The sequence below is a fragment of the Arachis ipaensis genome, chromosome B08, assembly GCF_000816755.2.
Source record: "Arachis ipaensis cultivar K30076 chromosome B08, Araip1.1, whole genome shotgun sequence".
Classification (NCBI taxonomy): Eukaryota; Viridiplantae; Streptophyta; class Magnoliopsida; order Fabales; family Fabaceae; genus Arachis; species Arachis ipaensis.
The window spans coordinates 29,955,419-29,977,609 of NC_029792.2; the positions used below are offsets into that span (position 1 = coordinate 29,955,419).

Genomic DNA, 22,191 nt, shown 5'->3' on the forward strand with positions numbered 1-22,191 from the left:
GTCCACAAGTCCAAATCAAAGATTAGCTTTAGTGGAATTCAAGCCAATTAGCAATCCTCAATCACCAATCAACAAAAAAAGTTGACAACTCAAGAGTCTCCAATCACTCAATCAAAAGCCAAGAGTGTGAAAATCTACTCTAAAATCCAACCAAGCATTTTATCAAAAATTTAGAAGGCATAAAAGGAAAGCATGGTAAAATTGTAAGAAATAATAAAGTCTAAAACTACCAAATGCAAGAGAACAATAATAACAACTCAATTAGACAATAAGAAACATAAAACATAAAATGCATTAATGAAAATTAAAATCAACGAGAGTCATGAACACAAAAGTAATAAAATAAAGGAAATAGCAAGTAAAACTAAAAGAGCAAAATATAACAACAAGAAATTGTAAGGAAACTAAATCAAAACAATAATTAAACCTAAATCTAAGAGAAATCTAACCTAATTCTACCCTAATTCTAGAGAGAAGAGAGAGCTTCTCTCTCTAGAATATAACCTAAAGCTTGTTACTAAACTATCCTAATTGCTCTTGTAATACCCTACCATATAAAGCTTTACACCTAGGATGTAAAACAGAGGTGGCGAGGCGCTACGACCTCTAAAATAAAATATATACATGTAATAATTGGAAGAATATAATATACGAGGAGGCTTGAAGAAAAATAGCTAAAGAAAAATCGCAAAATTAAAAGCGCAACGCTCAGGATACAAGGTTACTTACGTACGAAGAAAGCCACACACACATATATATATACAAAACCCATAGCCCAAAATACACAAAAGAGGTCCTAGTTCTCCATACACCTCTAAGAGGTACAAAAGTAAAACAAGTTATTAAGAGAGTTATATACATATAGTCATATATAAAAGTACACAAAACAAAGTCCCAAAATAATCCACTTCGCTGTAGGACTACAGACGACTAGCGAGGTGCCTCTTGACCTGCATCTAAAAAACAACAATATCGTATGGGATGAGAACTGGGGGTTCTCAGTATGGTTAAGGTGCCCACATATATAATAAATACGGACTCGGAAAAGCCAGAGGCAATCCTAGAACCCCGACACTTGGATTATAAAACTTAAAGACTTAAAACAGTATCCATAAACAAGGGTGATTTTCTAAGGATTCCTAAACTTAACCAAAACCTTAACCTAATCTTCCATCATCCTCTTTCCTCCAAAACCTCCATCTCCAATGGAATCACACAGACAAGCAAGCAGACAAAAAAAACACATGTAGTTTACAGATATAGCAAACAGAACACATAGCAGTTAAACATGAATATCAATTAGGCACATCCAAGAATGCAAACCAAAACAAACAAACAAATGCACATGATGTATGCCTGTCCTATGGCTGTTGATATCAACTGTTGGTTACATAGCCAGCCTGACATGTCCTAGTAGCTAATCGTGGATAGTCCATCGGTACGCGCATTCCCAATCTCAAAAATTAACCATGGAAAGAATCCCAAGCTGACATGGGGGAGACAACACCCCAAACTCAACAATATCCATGGAAAGAATCCCAAGCTGACATGGGAAAGACAACACCCCAAGCTCAATAATATCCATGGGAAGAATCCCAAGCTAACATAGGGGAGACAACACCCCAAGCTCAATAATATTCATATACGCATACCCATAGGGGAACCTGGGGAGTTAAAATGCCCGGTCAGATCTTACGTACAGGGGGTCAACAAATGTCTCAATAATAATCAATTATATCTCATAAACATCATTTTCATTCTCAACAACAAGCCATAGCTCATCTCATCGTTCTCAATTAATTAACATCATCAATTATCTCATACACATTCTCAATATGACATTACTCTCTTAATTGCCTCATATACTATTTTCATCATCTTTATCAAATCAATTACCATCTTTTCCAGCCAGATATTACCTTTTAAAAATCTTTCTTCATCTCCAAGTTACCACATTTTCCTAGCTTCATCTTATTACTAGACATACCACTAAAGTGTAGGGGCTAAAAGAGTAAAAATAGAGGTTTAGAGTTTCAAAATTAAGCTTTAAAACATAAAATTCATATTTGCTGAAATAGGGGTCACGCGTACGTGTGGGAGTGCAATTTGCCCATCACGCGTACGTATTACCTCGTATATGTATGCATGCATGCCGAACAGAAACTCCCATCCGCATATGGAGGGGTTTACGTACGCATGCATTGCAGATTAGTAAAAACTGTCTAAGTCTGCAGAATTTTAGTTTTACATATCAAAATTCCAACGTGCATAACTTTCTCGTTTTAAAACATTTTTCATTTGTTCTTTGAACAGCATAATCTTTACAAACCAAATTTTTATATGAAAGAAATTTGAAACAATTTGGGGGTCCAGAAGCCGAGTTATAGCTCACCTAAGTTTGGCCAAAAATAAGTTTTTCACAAAAGCGCTCCAACCTCTATTTTCATCAATTCACCATTCAATATCAACTTCCTATACTCAAAATCAGCACCAACACATACAAAATCACAGCAACATCACTCTACATCCATCCATCATCCATCATACTTCAATTTTAAACAATTCTCATACATGAATTTTGCGATTATATCAACAAGTTCATCAATAGTTCATCACCTATACATATTCCTTTTTATCACTTTGACAATCACGATTAAGCCATCATTTAGTATTCTATTTCCATTGTCAACATAAATCACCAAGCCAATACTCAACATATTTCAACAATTATAAATTATCATCAAGGGTGCTAAGCACTTAACATTCTTCATGCATTCACACCTAACCGATGGTCATCTAGCCTAAGTTTTCACGACACCATACATTTTATACACGAGAAACCAAAACCATACCTTGGCCGATTTTCTAATAAACCCGGAACACCTCAAGCGTTCCTGCACCACAAGTTTCCAAGATTCCCAAACCTCACCAACAAAACCCGGCCTCCGAAACTTGACCTCAAGCTTCCAAATCCTCAAATTGGCTCCATCCAACACTCAATTTCAATCTATTATCATAATTACCACTATAATCAAAATAGAGCTCACTAATTTAACATATATACCAATGGTTTGAGGGTGCTTACCTGACCCACAGATCAAACGAGCTAAACCCGACAATACCCGCAAGTTAACACTACAAGAAAAAGTAATATTTGTAACAAAAAAAATTGTTACAAAAAATCAAAATTTTGAAACAAAAGAATTTTGTAACAAAAAAAGGGGCCGTTGCAGTATGTCCCGTTACAAAAAGTTTTTGTAACAAAAAATGGAACTGTTACAATTCAAAATGATATTTTGTAACAAATTTTTATGATACAATAAACCAGAAGTCATTACAAAAGTGGTAACAAATTTTGATCTTCAAGTGAAGGTTGTGGTAGGCTTAGAGAAGGGGGGGTTGAATCTATGCCTTCCTTTTAATTACTGTTGTTACCCTTTTTTTAAAATTCTCTCTCTTGCTTCTTTGGTTATTGGCTTATGGAGAAACCTTTTTCTCTCTTTCTCTTTCTTACTTTTCTGATGCCATGATTTGACTTGATTAGAGAGGAGAGATACGTTGCACTTCAAAAGAGGAAAGACTTCAATCTTACAAGAGAAGCTTTGTGGGATGGATATGGGTTTGGATTTAATTTCCATTAAGCAACCCGATTGGCCCATCAGTTTCTTAGGCTTCTTTCTTTTGGGCTGTGCTAGCTTCTTTATCCATCAGCCTTGCTATATTACTTTTATACCACTTGGGCTGCTAGAATTGAATTAGGCCTGCAACACAAAATAAATAATTAGCAACATATACTTATTAATTAAACAAAATCTAATTATTTATTTTGCCAAAAATAATGTTTGTCATCACTAATTAATTAGTTAATTTCTTAACTCAACAATCTCCCCCTTGATGACAAACATGATTTTAAGCAACACTCAAAAGGAAATGAGTTTGAGTTAAGGTTTTAGAGACTCCCTTTGAATGATGTTGCTCCCCCTTTCCTTTTCAACAGTAGCTCCCCCTGAATTTGAGCTCTTTTCTTTTTGTTCCTGTTTACATTAAGCTTAAAAGGAGCTGTTCAAGATGTAACTTGACTAAGGGATTCTTATATAACCAGCAACACATATTCAGCCCAGTATTTCTTATCATTACAACAGCCAAAGCATATTGTAAAACAAAACAAAAAAAATTGCAACAACAAAGTTCAGTTCTAATCCGAAACAAAGTTCAGAAAAGAATTAGCAGCATCAATAACTTATCAGCAGCAATCAACTAACTAATCAGAAAAATCAGCAGCATCATTCAACTGAATCAATCAACTGAATCACAATCTTAGCTAACTGAATCACAATCTTAGCTATTACTCCCCCTTTTGTCATCAAGGGTGGATAACAAGCAAGAGTAACAAAAAACAGCATTATAGACCCTGCAAGAGAGGTTAGTGCACAGCCAAAAGAACTAACTAAATAACCAAAAGTGCATCAGTGTTCAAAGTTATTACAGTTATCCAAGATAACAAAAGTATACCGAATAGCAGCAAAATAAAACAGAGTGTTTTGGTGAGAAGGGCATATAAAACAAGAGTATCAGTGTAGGAAACCCTTTGATATGAGCCGCTTTGAGGCAGAATAATATGATTGACTATTCGGTGCAGTTGAGCATGCTCATATCCTAGGGCTTTGTGAGTGGGTGTAATGCCATCTATTAAAGAGATATGTTCACAAATACTAGTCAGGGCATCATTGTAAGAAACACCAACTCCTTCATCCCACTTAACTGACGTGTAGGCACAGGGCCCAACATCAGTATACTTCAAAGCATCACTGACGGTCTCATTGTTTAAAACGATATCTCGGCCCTTGACATACGAATGAGCAGTGCCCTCATGATAAGTCATGTTTGCATAAAACTCTTTAACCAACAAGGGATAAACAGGTTTTTTGATATCAAAAAGGTGATTCCAGTCCAGAAAAATCAAGTTATCAACAAAAGGAAAACCTTTTCTTTTCAAAGATGGCAAATCAGCGAGAAAAGAGGGACATAGGGTACGATACTGGATAACCTTCTCATAAAAATCATTGTTCATGGCAGATTTGAATCTATAAGAGTTATAGTTCGAATGAGAAGTCAAAAAGTGAGCTTTGTGATCAAAAGGTCCAATGTTTGGTTCTTTAACATTCTGGAGAGGGACTCGAGTGTTACCTCGTTGAGAGCGCATTGGAACCGACCTAGATTTTGGTTGAGATGGTTCGTGTATGGGTTCCTCAGTCGCCTGACGTTTGCCTTTGGAGGAGCCAGGCTTTGCTGAACTTGGTTTTGAGGAGCCAGGCTTGGAAGGTGTGGCCTTTGGTGGTGGCGTCGGCTTGGCAGAGGCAGGAAACCTTGGAGTGTTTTTGGTCCGAGCCATGGGGTCACAGCGATGAGGAGAGGTAGGAGGAGAAGGAGAAGGGGTAAAGGTGCGGTATTGAGAGCGTGTGGATGGCTTTGTGGGTAGTTTGAAAACCTTCTCACGAGGAGCCCTTTTTGCAATGGTTTTCTTCCTCATTTGGTTAGTTTCAATTTAAGAAGAAGAGAGAGTAGTAAGGGTAGTGGTGAAAACCGAAGTGATGGAGAAGGAGTTATGGAGGGAAGAGAGGGAGTGTTGGTAACCATACCCAAAAGCAAGTTTCCAAACCCATGCAACTGCATCACCATTTGAAAAGACTTGAAAAGACATGACCTCATTCAAGAAAGATTTTATTTGATTTTAAAATTAAAACAGGAAATTAATTTTAAATTTTGAAAGACAATCAGAATTAGATTGAAACATCTTTTGGGCCAAAATTAAATCCATTTGAAAACCATTTGGGCCACAAAACATTTATTGAAAACCTTTTATGAAACACACAAGTCATCAAAAAATAACAAACAAGATTGTAACATTCATGTTAGGGCCTTGAGGTGATTTGGATTTAATGAAACATATAGGACAACCCAGATTCGAATTGAGGTTGGTCCAGATCAATTTTTCACTTGAAGCAAGCCCAGAACACGTTGACTAGATGGAAATGTTCATCACCTGCCCAGAATTGTCTCATGCCTGTTTATGAGACAAAAAGCTCCAGCAAATTCATTAGCATTTTTCAAACAAGGAATCATAACTCAAAATTCCTAAACAAGTCCTAAGCATGCAGAATCTATCCTCAGCTAATAGTTTTGTAAAAATATCTGCTAATTGCTCCTCTGATTTAACAAATTGAATACTAATATCCCTTTTTTGGACATGTTCTCTTATTGAGTGAAATTTCACTTCAATATGTTTAGTCCTAGAGTGCAAAACTGGATTTTTAGAAATATTAATGGCAAGACAAAATGGAATTGTCTCTTGAATTTTCATCATTTGCTGTTTCTGGTTCAGCTTGTCCAGAATTCTCTTTTCCATGATTCTGAGCAGTCTCATCCTCCTTTTGAGCTTGATTTTCTGCATCAACATCTTCCAAAATGCTTTGCACCAAGTTAGTATCACAGAATGTGACATGTATGGACTCTTCTATAATTCTAGCATCTTGATGATAAACCCTATATGCTTTACTAGTTGTGGAATATCCTACAAACAAACACTCATAAGCCTTTGGATCAAATTTTCCCAAATTTTCTTTGTTGTTTAAAACAAAACATTTGCATCCAAAGATGTGCAAGTAATCTAAGTTTGGTGGATAGCCTTTCCAAAGTTCATAAGGGGTTTTCTTCAAAAATTTCCTTATGATTGTTCTATTTAAAATGTGGCAAGCTGTGTTAACCGCTTCAGCCCAAAGGAATTTTGGAACATTACTCTCACAAAGCATGGCTCTTGTCATCTCTTGTATGCTTCTATTTCTTCTTTCCACAACACCATTTTGTTGTGGTGTTCTTGGACAAGAGAAGTTGTGAGATATTCCAAATTCCTCACAAAAGGATTCAAACAAATTATTTTCAAATTCAGTTCCATGATCACTCCTTATAGAAGAGATTTTCAAATCCTTTTCATTTTGAATTTTCTTGCAAAAAGGTTCAAAGGCCGAAAAGGCTTCATTTTTGTGTGCAAGAAATAAAACCCAACCAAACCTAGTGTGAGCCTTTGAAGTTAATCCATCTTGGTTGCCCAAGTGCATTGAAATCACAAATAACATTGTAGACTTTGTTTCCTACAACTCTCTTTTCAATGAAGCATTGTGCATATGAGTGACCAAATTTCTTGCAATTAACATAATGATTTTCTGGTGTGTGATGCTGAAACTGATGTGAGTTATATTGCTTGAAATGATTAAAGTTTTGAAATTTTCTGGTTCTTGGAGGAGATGCATTTCTTTTGACAAACCGATTTTTAGTATAGTTATTCCTCTTTGCAAAAGCATTTTCACCAGAATTTTTTTGAATATTTTTATCTTTCGAGAATGAGGTTTTGTTGTGAAAAGTTGGTTTCTTGAAAGCGCCCTCATTTTTCGAAATATAACCCAAACCTGGCCGGTTTGAACTTGGACTAGTTCTTGGTGAAGGCTCAGCTACATTTGTGTATTCTTCATCAGATTTTTCTTCACATTTTGAAACATATCCGATACCTGATTTGTTTGGTATGGATTTGGTATTTGATGAAGAAGCCACAAATTTTATAGAGGATGTATTAGAAACAACATCTTCCTTGGCTATGTAGCCTAAACCAGATTTTTCAAACAATGGTCTTTTACTTGCAAGTAATTTGTCCAAGTTGCTAGAACCTTGAGCAAATTTTGCTAAGTCACCATTCAACATTTTAATCATATCATTTAATCTTTTGTTTTCAGCAATTAACTCATGTGAAGGATCCACAATGTGCTTTCCTTTTAATTTTTCAAGTTCAGATTTTAGAAATCTGTTTTCTTCAATGATGTCCAAAGCACATTCAGTTTCCTTCACTTTTTCTTTTAAAAATTCATTTTCAGCTCTTAACACATCTCTTTCAGATCTGCATCCATTGTATTTATCAAGCAGTTTTGAGGTGTTTAAGGTGAGATCATCAATAATAACATGCAAGTCCTCAATGGTCAAATCATAATAATTTACCTCATCAAGATTGTTGTTTCCAGCCATGAAACAGTCTTTGTCATCTCCTTCAGATTCTTCTTCTTCATTTGAGTCATTCTCAAGATCCTCCCAAGCTGCCATGAGTACTCTCTTCCTTTCCTTCTTGCCTTTGTCCTCCTTTTTGAGCTTTGGACAGTTTAGCTTGAAGTGTCCAACCTCCTTGCAGTGATGGCACGTCACCTTGCTCAAGTCGATCTTGTGCTCCTTTGAACTTGAACCTTTGTATTTGCCCTTGTTCTTCATCATCCTTCTAAATCTCTTAGCAAAAAACAAAAGCTCATCATCTGAAATACCATCACTAGACTCACTCTCTTTCGGTTCTATTTGTGACTTGAGGGCTATTCCCTTTTTCTTTGAGTCTGTGTTTGTGTGTGTGGCTTCATAGGCAAGGAGTTTTCCTCTCAGCTCATCATAGGTTATGGGACTTATGTTGTTACTCTCGGTTAGGACAGTGGCAGTGTTTTCCCACTCTTTTGTGAGGCTTCTAAGGAGTTTTCTCACCAAGGTTTGTTCTGCATAGTTTGTACCCATAGCATCAAGGTTGTTGATTATGATTGAGAATCTCTCAAATGCTTCATCAATGCTTTCTCCATCCTTCATGCTAAACATCTCATACTCTTTTCGCAGCATATCAATCCTCGTTTCTTTGACTTGTTTAGTGCCTTCGTGTGTAACCTGGAGTTTTTCCCAGATTTCTTTGGCTGTCTTGCATCTTGACACCTTCCGGTACTCTTCAAAGCTGATGGCACAGTGAAGAAGGTTGATTGCTTTAGCGTTCAGCTCTATCTTCTTCTTGTCATCTTCATTCCATTCAGCTTCTTCTTTCGGAGTCACCACTCCATCAGCACTTGTTTTTGTTGGGATCTTGGGACCACTCACAACGATCTTCCATAAGTTGTAGTCAATGGATTGGATGAAGATCCTTATCCTTTCTTTCCAGTAGGAGTAGTTCTTTCCGTTAAAGAAAGGTGGCTGGTTGTTTGACTGGCCTTCAGTAAGGGTGTAGGCAATTGTGGTTGTGCCCAGATTGTTCGCCATTGGATCTTTGCTCCAAGCGGTTAAGCTTGATTCTTGAGACCTTAGCTCCTGATACCAATTGAAGGTTGTGGTAGGCTTAGAGAAGGGGGGGTTGAATCTATGCCTTCCTTTTAATTACTGTTGTTACCCTTTTTTTAAAACAGATTTGCAATTCTGATTCTGTTTTAACTTAGCAGCGGAAATTTATGAGACAATTTATTTTTGTCTCATGAATATCAGAAAACAGAACACAGCAGAGAAGAGAAAAGCTAACACCAGCATGTATCCTGGTTCGGTTGCCTTATGCTATGCAACCTACATCCAGTCTCCTCCACAACTGTGGAAGAATTTCACTATAGTAAACAGTATTACATACACCAATAACACAGGATTGACCCAATCCTTTCACACTCAAGTTCTAACCTAACTTGACATTGGCTATGCTAATACCTAACTATACCTCTTAGTGCTAACCCAACTAAGAAAGGGATACCATTCAGGTACTAGATACAAGACACTTAATCAACCTAAAGAAATCAGAAAATAACTCTAGGCTTTTCTCTCAAGTGTATCTCTCAGCCTTTTTCCACTCATGGCTTTTTCTCAAGCTTTCTCACAATGCCTTTTCTCTCAAGAACTTACAGAAAGATAAGCTTAGAAAAGTACATTACAATCAGTAAAACATGAAGGAGATTGACTTCATCAACAGCCTCTGTGCTATGCGAAAAACCAGATTAGCAAGCCTCTGATTCAGTTCTTCATACTGGCGGAATGTACCTTTGATTAGGTTACACTGTCTAGTTAGTTGAACTTCTTCAAAGAGCTCTCTCAGAACAATAACCTCTATTAACTGGTTTTCTCTCCTTAGTTTCTGAATGAACAGCAAACTTCTTATATCTCCTTGCATGTGGCTGAGTTCTTCTTCCAAGGTCAACACCTTGAGCCTTGAGCTTCACCAACCTTAAGCTTGATTTAGCTTGGGATTTCTGTTTTAGCTTCTGTGCTTCAAGCTTCAACTCTCTCTCTCTTGCTTCTTTGGTTATTGGCTTATGGAGAAACCTTTTTCTCTCTTTCTCTTTCTTACTTTTCTGATGCCATGATTTGACTTGATTAGAGAGGAGAGATACGTTGCACTTCAAAAGAGGGAAGACTTCAATCTTACAAGAGAAGGTTTGTGGGATGGATACGGGTTTGGATTTAATTTCCATTAAGCAACCCGATTGGCCCATCAGTTTCTTAGGCTTCTTTCTTTGTGCTAGCTTCTTTATCCATCAGCCTTGCTATATTACTTTCATACCACTTGGGCTGCTAGAATTGAATTAGGCCTGCAACACAAAATAAATAATTAGCAACATATACTTATTAATTAAACAAAATCTAATTATTTATTTTGCCAAAAATAATGTTTGTCATCACTAATTAATTAGTTAATTTCTTAACTCAACATCAAGGTATTTTTGGTGACAATATATTTTTTCCTATCATAAAATTTTGTTACAAATGTAACTTAATTTTGTAACTTTTTTTCTTTAGTTACAAAATACTATTTATTTTGTAATAATTTTGTTAATAAAAATTACACACATAATTTATCAAATTATATTATTTTTTAATTAAAAATATATTAACTAATTTACTCAACAAGTCAACATTTATATAATATATAATAACATAGATAGTTCAAATATCTTTCATTAACTAAGATTGTTTTATAAATCTTCAACATATAAACTTTAAAGTACAAACTAACAAGACATATTGAAGAACTCTAATGAACTAGATAGATACATAGGACAAGAAAAATAAGGAATTATAAATCTCCAAAATGTAAACTACAAATTACAAACTCCATCATGTTCATACAGCTCCTTTCTCATTTCTCATGGAGAAGTTCTAATAAGTGCCACACACATGAAAATCTTAAATAAAAAAATAATAATATAAATTGTCTAAGAAAATCTTAAATAAATTGAAGTGCCATACAAGAACAGAAAAATCTTAAATAATGCAGACTCACTCTAAGAAGTAATTAAGAACTTAGTATTCAGAAAGGGAACGAATACATTGTATTGCAAATATGAATTTAGATATAGTGTCAAGTATTGAAACCGAACTGCATGCATGAAGAAACAGAAATCCAGCACAAAGTATGAAGGTACATGAAACTAAAATCCATCCAATAACTACTAGGCTACAACCACCACAGAATTCAACACAATAATGATTTGAAATGCAATAAAAAAAAATAGCTCAATATAATATAATGACTAACAGTCAATGAACTTACAAATATACAAGGCACTGCATCCCAAGTAAGGAACATTCTGCATATTCAAAAGGAATTTCTGAATCAAGCTTGGAAGAAGCACTCAATTTCATAAAAATAGAATTGGTTCATATCAATTATAATTAAAACACTTTGATTCCTGTTCACACCACATGATCATTATTCATTGCATCAACTAATCCTTCTTCCTTTTCTTTTTAATTTTTCTCTCATATAAAACTTCAATATATAATAGAATTAACACTTTTCTCCCAATGTTACCAATTCATGAGAGATACAAAGAATCTTCAACAAAAGTAATCAAACAGTTTTCCAGTGTGCTTTTTCCACCTTGTAGTTCACAAAAAATTCCAAATAAAGAATAAGCAAATAGAACAGTAGTAATTGAGTTAGTAAAACATTAATCTTTAAAATTTTCCTTTCTTTGATTGTGGGGGGTGTTTTAAGTGATGATTTTCCTTTCTTTGGAATGGATAATTATAAATATATAATCCTCCAAGACTTATGGTACTTTAAAATGTTCATACAAATTGATAGTTAGATAGGGGTTTGGAGGATCACATTAAAAAATCCCTCACTATCTAATCCCCAGACTTCCAAATAAAATAATGGTTTATTATATGTAGATGCAGATTTCGATTAAATGTACTCCCACCAAAAGATAAATCTAGAAAAGTTAAGCTATTGTAATTCATCAAAAGAAGCAAACACCAGTTTCCATTGAAGTTTCATATCCATTAATGCTAAATTACTAAATTATAAGTAATAATTTGAAGTTCCAATAATACTAAATTACTAATAAGAACAAGTAAAAAAAAAACAAGTAACAAATCAGAAAAAAACTACACAGAATAATAAACAACAGCCCTAATATTTACAGGTTCTGATAATCAAAAACAATATCCCTAATCAGAAGTTCTAATAAATTAAATCCTAGACTTCCATGGCATTCATAAATTAAAACAGTTAATTTCAAAATAAAATTCCCTACCTCAATTAGCCAAAACTCGGCAATTAAACGCAACAAACTATTCGTTTGTTTTTAATTCCTAGTAGCAACAACTTTCCTCTTGGAGCAGCAGCAGCAATGATCTCAGCACTAATCATAATTGTTTAGGAGATAAATTAGCAACACTAGAATAAAATATGCTAACATAATTAGGACGGAAATATAATAGAGGAATAAAATGGTAACAAAGCAAGGAAGAAAATGTTACAGGTCTCATAAACGAAGGAATTGGAACCAGAACGGGAATAGTGCTACCGGCAACAACGGCAGTGACATCCCCTTTATCACAACCAGCTAAACACAGAATTTTCCAGCATTCTCAAACATTTAAGAAATCAAGCACATGTTCATAATAGTTCATCAGCTACCAACCAAGTTTTCAAGTATATCCTTATCATCATCAAATCACATAACCAATAAAAACCATCCTGAAACACAGCATCAAATCAATCTTAACACAATCAATCATATTCGCTATTACCAACAATTCTGACTTTCATCAATTAGCCATACATAACATTTATAAGTTATTTGCATTACTCAATAAAATCTTTGGGCATTCTTAATTTAAAAACTTTCATTTTACAAACGAACCCCCTACCTCGATGTCGCAATAGCAAAATTTGACGTAGGAATCCCCTTTATCCCCAATTCGTGGCAGCAGCAACGATTCTAGTAATATTCTCGCAGCAGAAATATTCAATAGCTCTAGACAAGGGTGGCAACGCCGAACAATGACAATAATAACTCTGAAAAATTAAATGAATCAGAAACAATTGTAGAGCAAGGTGATACAGGGCAGAAATAGAGCAATTTCTTCATAAGCTTACCGAAACGGAAGGTAATAGAAACAACGTCTCCAATTTGGTCATAGCTTGGTGGCTGGCTTGTGATGGAGGAACGCCTCCTTCCGCCTCTGGTTCGTGATTCCAATGACGATGAGGGACTTGGGCAAAATCAGAATCGGCAACGTCATCTCCTCTTTCCACATGCAATGGTGACGGTAGGGGCTCCGGTGGCTAGGGCTCCGATCGGAAGCAGCAGTGGAGGCAGGACACCGCGGCGGTGAAACCCTTTTCCTTTCCCTTTGTCGATCGCGTCTTCCCTCTCTCACGCGCCTCTGGTTCTCGCGGCTGAGCCTTTCTCAGCTTCTCCCTCTCACCACACGATGGCAGCGGCGGTGGCTGAACGGAACGGACGCGGTCTGGGCGGCGATGGCGCGGCGCAGGATGCGACGAAGCTGGCAGCGGCCGAGCGCGACGGCTCCTCTCCTTCCTCGCGTCGTCCTGGCTCGCAGCACTCTCTCCTCTCTGATCGCAACCTTCTTTCTCTCGTCTCCCTTAATCCCCGTTTTCTTTTCTTTCCTTTTTGGTTTGCTAAGGTTGTGTTGTATGTATATGGGGGAGAGGGGCTGGCAGTGGGTGAGTGAGTAACGAGGGCTAGGGTTAGATGAGTAGGGTTAGGGTTTAATTTGGTTAAATTTAGGGTTTGGATTTAATTTAGGAATTAGAGTTTAATTTGGGACAAAAAGTGAAATTAGAAATTTTGGGTAAATTGGTTTTTGGATTTATCTGAAAACTAATTAAATCTCTAAAATTATTCTAAAATATTATTTATTGTATCAAAATATTAATTGATTTGAAATCAAATACTCTAATTAAAATTATAAGATAATATAATTAATTTTTTTATTTATAAAAATATTAGTATTAAATTTTGAAATTTTAATTATTTAAACCGAATCGTATAAAATTCTGCTTATTATTTTACATTTGCTAAATTTTATAATTTAAATATAGAAAATAATTCGAAAATTATAAAATCAGATAAAATTTTAAATTATTTTAAACTCAATTAATCAAAATTTGATTTAATTATCTTTAATAAAATAATTTTAGGGATTAAAATACTGATAAATAAATCTAAATTAGCTCTTAATAAGATCTTCTAAAATTTTTAGATCTTACACAAAGTCTTATATTTAGTATGTTGAAACAAAATTTTTTATTAGTTACAAAGAATCTTTGAATTTTGTGACAAATAAATAACTTGTTACAAAAATATTGTATTTTGTGACAAATAGATATTTTGTGACAAAATATTTAGAACTTTTGAAACAAATAGATATTTTGTTACAAAATATTTTGAATTTTTGCAACAATATAATCTTTTGTTACAAAATATTATAATATTTTGTAACAAAACAACAATTCGATACGAAAGCTAACATAATTTGTAACAAAATAAATCAAGTAGTTACAAAATATTGAAATGTTTTGTAACAATAACTAATTATTGTTACAAAAAAACTATAATTTGTAACAATTTTAAATTTGATACAAATTTTTTGTTACAAATGTTCCATTTTCTTGTAGTGTAACTCGAACCTAAACACCGAAATCATGCAAAATTCAACATAATTTCACATTAAGTTTCGAAATTGGGGGAGAATTGAAAGGAAAATGTGGCTTCTTACCTAATTAAGTTCTGGGATTTGTAGAGCTTGACGCTGCATTCATGTGGCCGCAAACGATGCGGCGATCGGAGCTCTGGATCAAAAGTTATGTGGATTTGATTATGGAAGTGAGGGTTGTGTTTTTGGAGAGAGTTTTTCCCCCTTTCCTTGCTGAGTTCCAGCGTTTCAGCATGCATGAGGAGAGAGAAATGAGCTAAGCTCATTTATTTAAGTGAGTGGGTTGGGCCCGGTTCGATCAGTTCAGCCCAATCTTGGGTTGAATTTTTTAAAATTAGTGTCAATATTCTTGTTTTAATTAGCTCTTTTATATTAAACTATAAAATTTCATTTTCTAATTTGTTAAAATAAAACTAATTTATTTGTTAATTATTTACTAATCTTTCAGATTTTACATTCTACCCCCCTAACATAAATTTTCGCCCTAAAAAATTCTAGTTATTGAAAAAAACGGTTGGAAATACTCTCTTTGACCGCAACTCCTGGTTCGTATCCAAGTTGAATACTACTTCCAATCTTTCCAGTTCTAAACTTTCCAACTTTGTTATGTAATCTAAATGAAAGCAGGGTCCCAGCTCCAGACAGAACAAATCCGTTCTACGTATCCGGTATCACACTTACCTTGATCCTGTCGAGGCCAACCCGCACTTATGGCTCTTCCTCGCGAACAATCCCTAGACATGTGCCCTGGTGCCCCACATCCAAAACACATCCCCAGTCCGGCCCTGTGTGGCTCATCTAGAGCAATCTCACCACAGCCTTCCGGTAACGGCGCCCACTTCATGGAGCAATCTTTCACGAACTGGCTCTTCTTAACCAACTCGGTGAAACTCGTTAGCCTTTGTGGATATACGTAGTCAAAGATGTCTCTCTTATGTCCTCTTTCGTACTGAGCACATATCCACTCTTCAAAATCGGCTAGATTTCCTTAACAAGCTTTCGAGAAATGGCACAAGTTATTGAATTTCCGGGTATACTCAGCAACAGACATATCCTTTTGCTTCAGGTGCGTTAGCTCAAACTCCTTTGCAGTGCAAATTAAATGCAAGAAATATTTCCCGTAAAATTCTGTCTTAAATCTGTTCCAAGGGATATCTGTTAACTCCACCTGCAATGTATTACATAGCTCCTGCCACCAATTTTGAGCATCTCCCTCCAACATATAAGTCACTATCTCCACTGACTGTACTTCAGGAACATGCTGAGTGTACAAAAACCTCTCCACATCTCGAAACCACTGATCAGCCTCCAAAGCATTGACGTTTTCGTTAAACTGAGGTGGACCACTCTTAAGGAAGTCAGTAAGGGTCATAGACCTATAGTATCGACCTACGTTACTTGTACCAGCACCAGAGTTTCCATCTCGACGTCCTTGCGCCGGCTCAACCATGAGATTTACTCTCCGAGTACCTCGCCTGGATTCGTGAGACGCCATTTGGTCCCTGTTCACACCAAACAATTGATATTAAGGTGATCAGTCTCAATATCTTAAGTTTAGTGCCCTAGAGCCCCAAATGCATGCTCACAAACTTTATACTATGTATATCAGTCAGATATCCTAAATAGCACATAAACATGACTCAGAGTATGCTCAGAAGCATAGTCATTCCATTCCTCAGGCCCAACAGGAACGAACTGCTCTGACACCATAAGGTAACACCCTACCACACAAAGATGTAAAACAAAGGTGGCGAGGCGCTACGACCTCTAAAATAAAATATATACGTGTAATAATTGGAAGAATATAACATACGAGGATCCTTAAAGAAAATAGCTAAAGCAAAATCACAAAATTAAAAGCGCAATTCTCAGGATACAAGGTTACTTGTGTACGAAGAAAGCTAAGGTGCATAAACACACACACACAAAAAGTGAGAATAGAAGGTCAAGAGTACAAAATAACAAGCTCCTAACTCAGCCTGCGAAGCTAACACTGGCTGGAGAATATTTACATACATATATATGAAACATACAGAAGAGTGCCAAAATACATTTAACAAAGCTCAAGACTCGGTTCGCGAAGGTAACCTATTCAAAACCCATAGCCCAAAATACACAAAAGAGGTCCTAGTTCTCCATACAGCTCTAAGATGTAAAAAAGTAAAACAAGTTGTTAGGAGAGTTATATATATATAGTCATATATAAAAATACACAAAAAAAGTCCCAAAATAATCCACTTCGCTGTAGGACTCCAAACGCCTAGCGAGGTGCTTCACGACTTGCATCTGAAAAATAACAATAACGCATGGGATGAGAACCAGAGGTTCTCAGTATGGTTAAGGTGCCCACATATATAATAAATAAGGCCCTGGGAAAGCTAGAGACAATCCTAGAACTCCGACACTCAGATTATAAACTTAAAGACTTAAAATAATATCCATAAACAAGGGTGGTTTTCTAATGATTCCTAAACTTAACCAAAGCCTTAACCTAATCCTCTATCATCCTCTTTCCTCCAAAACCTCCATCTTCAGTGGAATCACACAGACAAGCAAGGAGACAAAGAAAACATAGGTAGTTTATAGATATAGCAAATAGAATACATAGCAATTAAACATGAATATCAATTAGGCAAATCCAAGAATGCAAACCAAATCAAACAAGCAAATGCACATGACGTATGCCTGTCCTATGGTTGTTGATATCAACTCTCGGTTACATAGTCAGCCCGACATGTCCTGGTAGCTAAGCGTGGACAGTCCCTCTGTACGCACATCCCTAAGCTAAAAAAATTAACTATGGGAAGAATTCCAAGCTGACATGGGGGAGACAACACCCCAAGCTCAATAATATCCATGGAAAGAATTTCAAGCTAACATGGGGGAGCCAACACCACAAGCTCAATAATATTCATATATGCATGCCCATGGGGAAACTCGGGGAGTTAAAGTGCCCGATCACATCTTACGTACAGGGGGTCCACAAATGTCTCAATAATAATCAATTATATCTCATAAATATTGTTCACACCCTGGGTCGAGATGTCCGACCCGGGATGATAGACGACAAAGCGACCGACCTGTCCAAGTCTGGAATCCCCGATCTCTTCTCAAAGAGGTCGGCCAAATCGATAATAGAGGCCCAAAGTAGGCCCAAATAAAGGAACTCGGCCCAAATCCAAAGGCAACCCAGGCCTAGAAGGATAAGGGCGGTTCCCTTAAAGATAAAGATGACTTCACTCAAAGATAAGATAAGATAACTATCCTATCTCCAGAAAGATCAGTCTACAAACATTATAAATACACTGGAGCACCCAGGTATAACTCATACTCTGATTCTACAAAAATACCTGCTTAATACCCTTGATAACTTAAGCATCGGAGTCCCTTGTAGGTACCACCACCCTCCGGTGACAAAGGATCAGCAGCATTACCAGTCTAACAAGTTAGACGCGGCGGCTCCGACCACCACCCACAAGTCAGACACATCAGCACCGACCAGCACAGAAGATCTCGTTCGAGATCGACCTACAGTTTTAGGTAACCCTCGGAACACTGGCGCCATTACCGGGGAGCGTGGAAGTCATCCCATCATCATGGCGAACAACCTTGATAATGATCACAACTCTGATTTGGAAAAAAAGAACGCCACATAAGAACGCGGAGGTTACATTAGACGATACTTCTCAACCAAACAAAGAAAAAATCTCCCCAAACACAAGAGCCATGGTGGCACTTCAGGACCGCCTGAAACAACTCGAAAAAGAGGTCGAATATCAGCAGAAAGCCGAGAGAGTCCTACGAAGGAAAGCTAGGCAACGCCGTAAATTAGAGGAAAAGCTCCTAAAGCTTGAAGCCAATCTCAAAGCTAAAACTACTCGATCCAGCCACGAAGACGGCTCTCGCAAGGACCAAGACCCATTAACTAAAGAGAACATGAAGGCTAAAATTCCAAAAGACTTCAAACCTCCCGACATGACTCTATACGACGGCACATTAGATCCCAGCCATCATCTCAGCAACTTCAGAAGTAGAATGTATCTCACCGACACCTCAGATACAACTCGGTGCAAAGCCTTCCCGACTACCTTGACGAAAACAGCAATTAAATGGTTCGACAATCTACCTCCTAGGTCCATCTCAAGCTTTGACGACCTAGCTGGTGCACGAAATTGTGATCATCAATGGCGCCAACAGCTTGGTACGTACAATTGTAATCTCAACTCTTTATCACAACTCCGCACAACTAACCAGCAAGTGCACTGGGTCGTCCAAGTAATAAACCTTACGTGAGTAAGGGTCGATCCCATGGAGACTGTCGGTTTGAAGCAAGCTATGGTCACCTTGTAAATCTCAGTCAGGCGGATTCAAATGGTTATGGAGAATTGATAATTAAAATATGAATAAAACATAAAATAGGATAGAGATACTTATGTAATTCATTGGTAGGAATTTCAGATAAGCGTATGGAGATGCTTTGTTCCTTCTGAACCTCTGCTTTCCTATTGCCTTCTTCTAATCATTCATACTCCTTTCCATGGCAAGCTTTATGTTGGGCATCACCGTTGTCAATGGCTACTTCCCGTCCTCTCAGTGAAAATGGTCCAAATGCGCTGTCACCGCACGGCTAATCAGCTGTTGGTTCTCGATCATATTGGAATAGGATCCATTGATCCTTTTGCGTCTGTCACTACGCCCAACACTCGTGAGTTTGAAGCTCGTCACAGTCATCCCTTCCCAGATCCTACTTGAAATACCACAGACAAGGTTTAGACTTTCTGAATCTCAGGAATGACCGCCAATGATTCTAGCCTATACCACGAAGGTTCTAATCTTAGATTAGAAACCCAAGAGATACACATTCAAGCTTATTTTCATGTAGAACGGAAGTGGTTGTCAGGCACGCGTTCATAGGTGAGAATGGTGATAAGTGTCACGGATCATCACATTCATCATGTTGAAGAACGAATGGATATCTTAGAACAGAAATAGGCTTGAGTTGAATAGAAAAACAATAGTACTTTGCATTAATTCATGAGGAACAGCAGAGCTCCACACCTTAATCTATGGTGTGTAGAAACTCCACCGTTGAAAATACATAAGAACAAAAGGTCTAGGCATGGCCGAATGGCCAGCCTCCCAAAGCGTGAACATACAAGTTCCAAGATGAAAAGTATGATCAAATGTGTAAAATACAATAGCAAAAGGTCCTATTTGTAGAAAACTAGTAACCTAGGGTTTACAGAAATGAGTAAATGATGCAGAATCCACTTCCGGGCCCACTTGGTGTGTGCTTGGACTGAGAATTGAAGCTTTCACGTGTAGAGACTTTTCTTGGAGTTAAACGCCAGCTTTTGTGCCAGTTTGGGCGTTTAACTCCAGGTTTTATGCCAGTTCTGGCGTTTTGACGCCAGAATTTCTATGCTGACTTGGAACACCGGTTTGGGCCATCAAATCTTGGGCAAAGTATGGACTATTATATATTGCTAGAAAGCCCAAGATGTATACTTTCTAACGCAATTGAGAGCGCGCCAATTGGCTTCTGTAGCTCCAGAAAATCCACTTCGAGTGCAGGGAGCTCAGAATCCAACAGCATCTGCAGTCCTTTTTCAGCCTCTGAATCAGATTTTTGCTGAGGTCCCTCAATTTCAGCCAGAAAATACCTGAAATTACAAAAAAACATACAAACTCATAGTAAAGTCCAGAAATGTGATTTTTATTTAAAAACTAATAAAAACATAATAAAAACTAACTAAAATATACTAAAAACATACTAAAAACAATGCCAGTGACCCAAAGCATTTTGTTTTCCAGTATTACCACCGGATACATAAATGCCACAGACACATAACTGGGTGAACCTTTTCAGATTGTGACTCAGCTTTGCTAGAGTCCCCAATTAGAGGTGTCCAGAGCTCTTAAGCACACTCTTTTTGCTTTTAGACCACGACTTTAACCGCTTAGTCTCAAGTTTTCACTTGACACCTTCACGCCACAAGCACATGGTTAGGGACAGCTTGGTTTAGCCGCTTAGGCCAGGATTTTATTCCTGTGGGCCCTCCTATCCACTAATGCTCAAAGCCTTGGATCCTTTTTATTTTATGCTTGCCTTTTGGTTTAAAGGGCTATTGACTTTTTCTGCTTGCTTTTTCTTTCTCTCTCTTTTTTTTTCCGCCAATTTTTTTCTTTTTTTTTTTCGCAAGCTTTTCACTGCTTTTTCTTGCTTCAAGAATCATTTTTATGATTTTTTTAGATTATCAATAACATTTCTCCTTTTCCATCATTCTTTCAAGAGCCAACAATTTTAACATTCATAAACAACAATTTAAAAAATATGCACTGTTCAAGCATTCATTTAGAAAAATAAAAAGTATTACCACCACATCAAAATAATTAATCTATTTTAAAATTCGAAATTCATGTACTTTTTTTTCTTTTTGCAATTAAAAACATTTTTTATTTAAGAAAGGTGATGGATTCATATTCATAGCTTTAAGGCATAGACACTTAGACACTAGTGATCATGTAATAAAGACACAAACATAGATAAACATAAAGCATAAAAATTTGAAAAACAGAAAATAAAGAACAAGGAGATTAAAGAACGGGTCCACCTTAGTGATGGCGGCTAGTTCTTCCTCTTGAAGATCTTATGTAGTGCTTGAGCTCCTCAATGTCTCTTCCTTGCCTTTGTTGCTCCTCTCTCATGACTCTTTGATCTTCTCTAATTTCATGAAGGAGGATGGAATACTCTTGGTGCTCCACCCTTAGTTGTCCCATATTGGAACTTAATTCTCCTAGGGAGGTGTTAATTTGCTCCCAATAGTTTTGTGGAGGAAAATGAATCCCTTGAGATATCTCAGGAATTTCATGATGAGGAATTTCCTCATGCTCTTATCCATGAGTGGGATCTCTTGTTTGCTCCATTCTTTTCTTAGTGATGGGCTTGTCCTCATTGATGAGGATGTCTTCCTCTATGTCAATTCCAGCTGAATTGCAGAGATGAAAAATGAGATTAGGGAAGGCTAACCTTGCCAAAGTAGAAGACTTGTCTGCCACCTTGTAGAGTTCTAGGGATATAACCTCATGAACTTCTACTTCCTCTCTAATCATGATGCTATGGATCATGATAGCCCGGTCTATAGTAACTTCAAACCGGTTGCTAGTGGGAATGATTGAGCATTGGATGAACTCCAACCATCCCCTAGCCACAGGCTTGAGGTCATGCCTTCTTAGTTGAACCGGCTTTCCTCTTGAATCTCTCTTCCATTGAGTGCCCTCTTCACAAATATCTATGAGGACTTGGTCCAACCTTTGATCAAAGTTGACCTTTCTAGTGTAGGGGTGTGCATCTCCTTACATCATTGGCACGTTGAATGCCAACCTTACATTTTCCGGACT

The 22,191-nt window shown here is 36.9% G+C and overlaps 1 protein-coding gene and 2 long non-coding RNA genes across 3 annotated transcripts; all 3 read right to left on the reverse strand.

The window, feature by feature from the left end:
- LOC110265451 lies at nt 10,776–12,449 on the reverse strand. The gene is made up of 3 exons (XR_002351596.1): nt 12,360–12,449; nt 11,369–11,405; nt 10,776–11,000 (listed from the first exon to the last, which is right to left on the reverse strand). It is a non-coding gene; the product is annotated as an uncharacterized LOC110265451 (long non-coding RNA).
- On the reverse strand, nt 13,022–13,820 carry LOC110265452. The gene is made up of 2 exons (XR_002351597.1): nt 13,208–13,820; nt 13,022–13,126 (listed from the first exon to the last, which is right to left on the reverse strand). It is a non-coding gene; the product is annotated as an uncharacterized LOC110265452 (long non-coding RNA).
- On the reverse strand, nt 15,779–16,285 carry LOC107610849. The gene has a single exon (XM_016312840.1). The coding sequence runs from the start codon at nt 16,283–16,285 to the stop codon at nt 15,779–15,781; it is 507 nt and encodes a 168-aa protein (XP_016168326.1).

What these genes read in the sequence shown, in the direction of transcription:
- LOC107610849 (XM_016312840.1), bottom strand. Translation starts at nt 16,285, where the DNA reads ATGGCGTCTCACGAATCCAGGCGAGGTACTCGGAGAGTAAATCTCATG.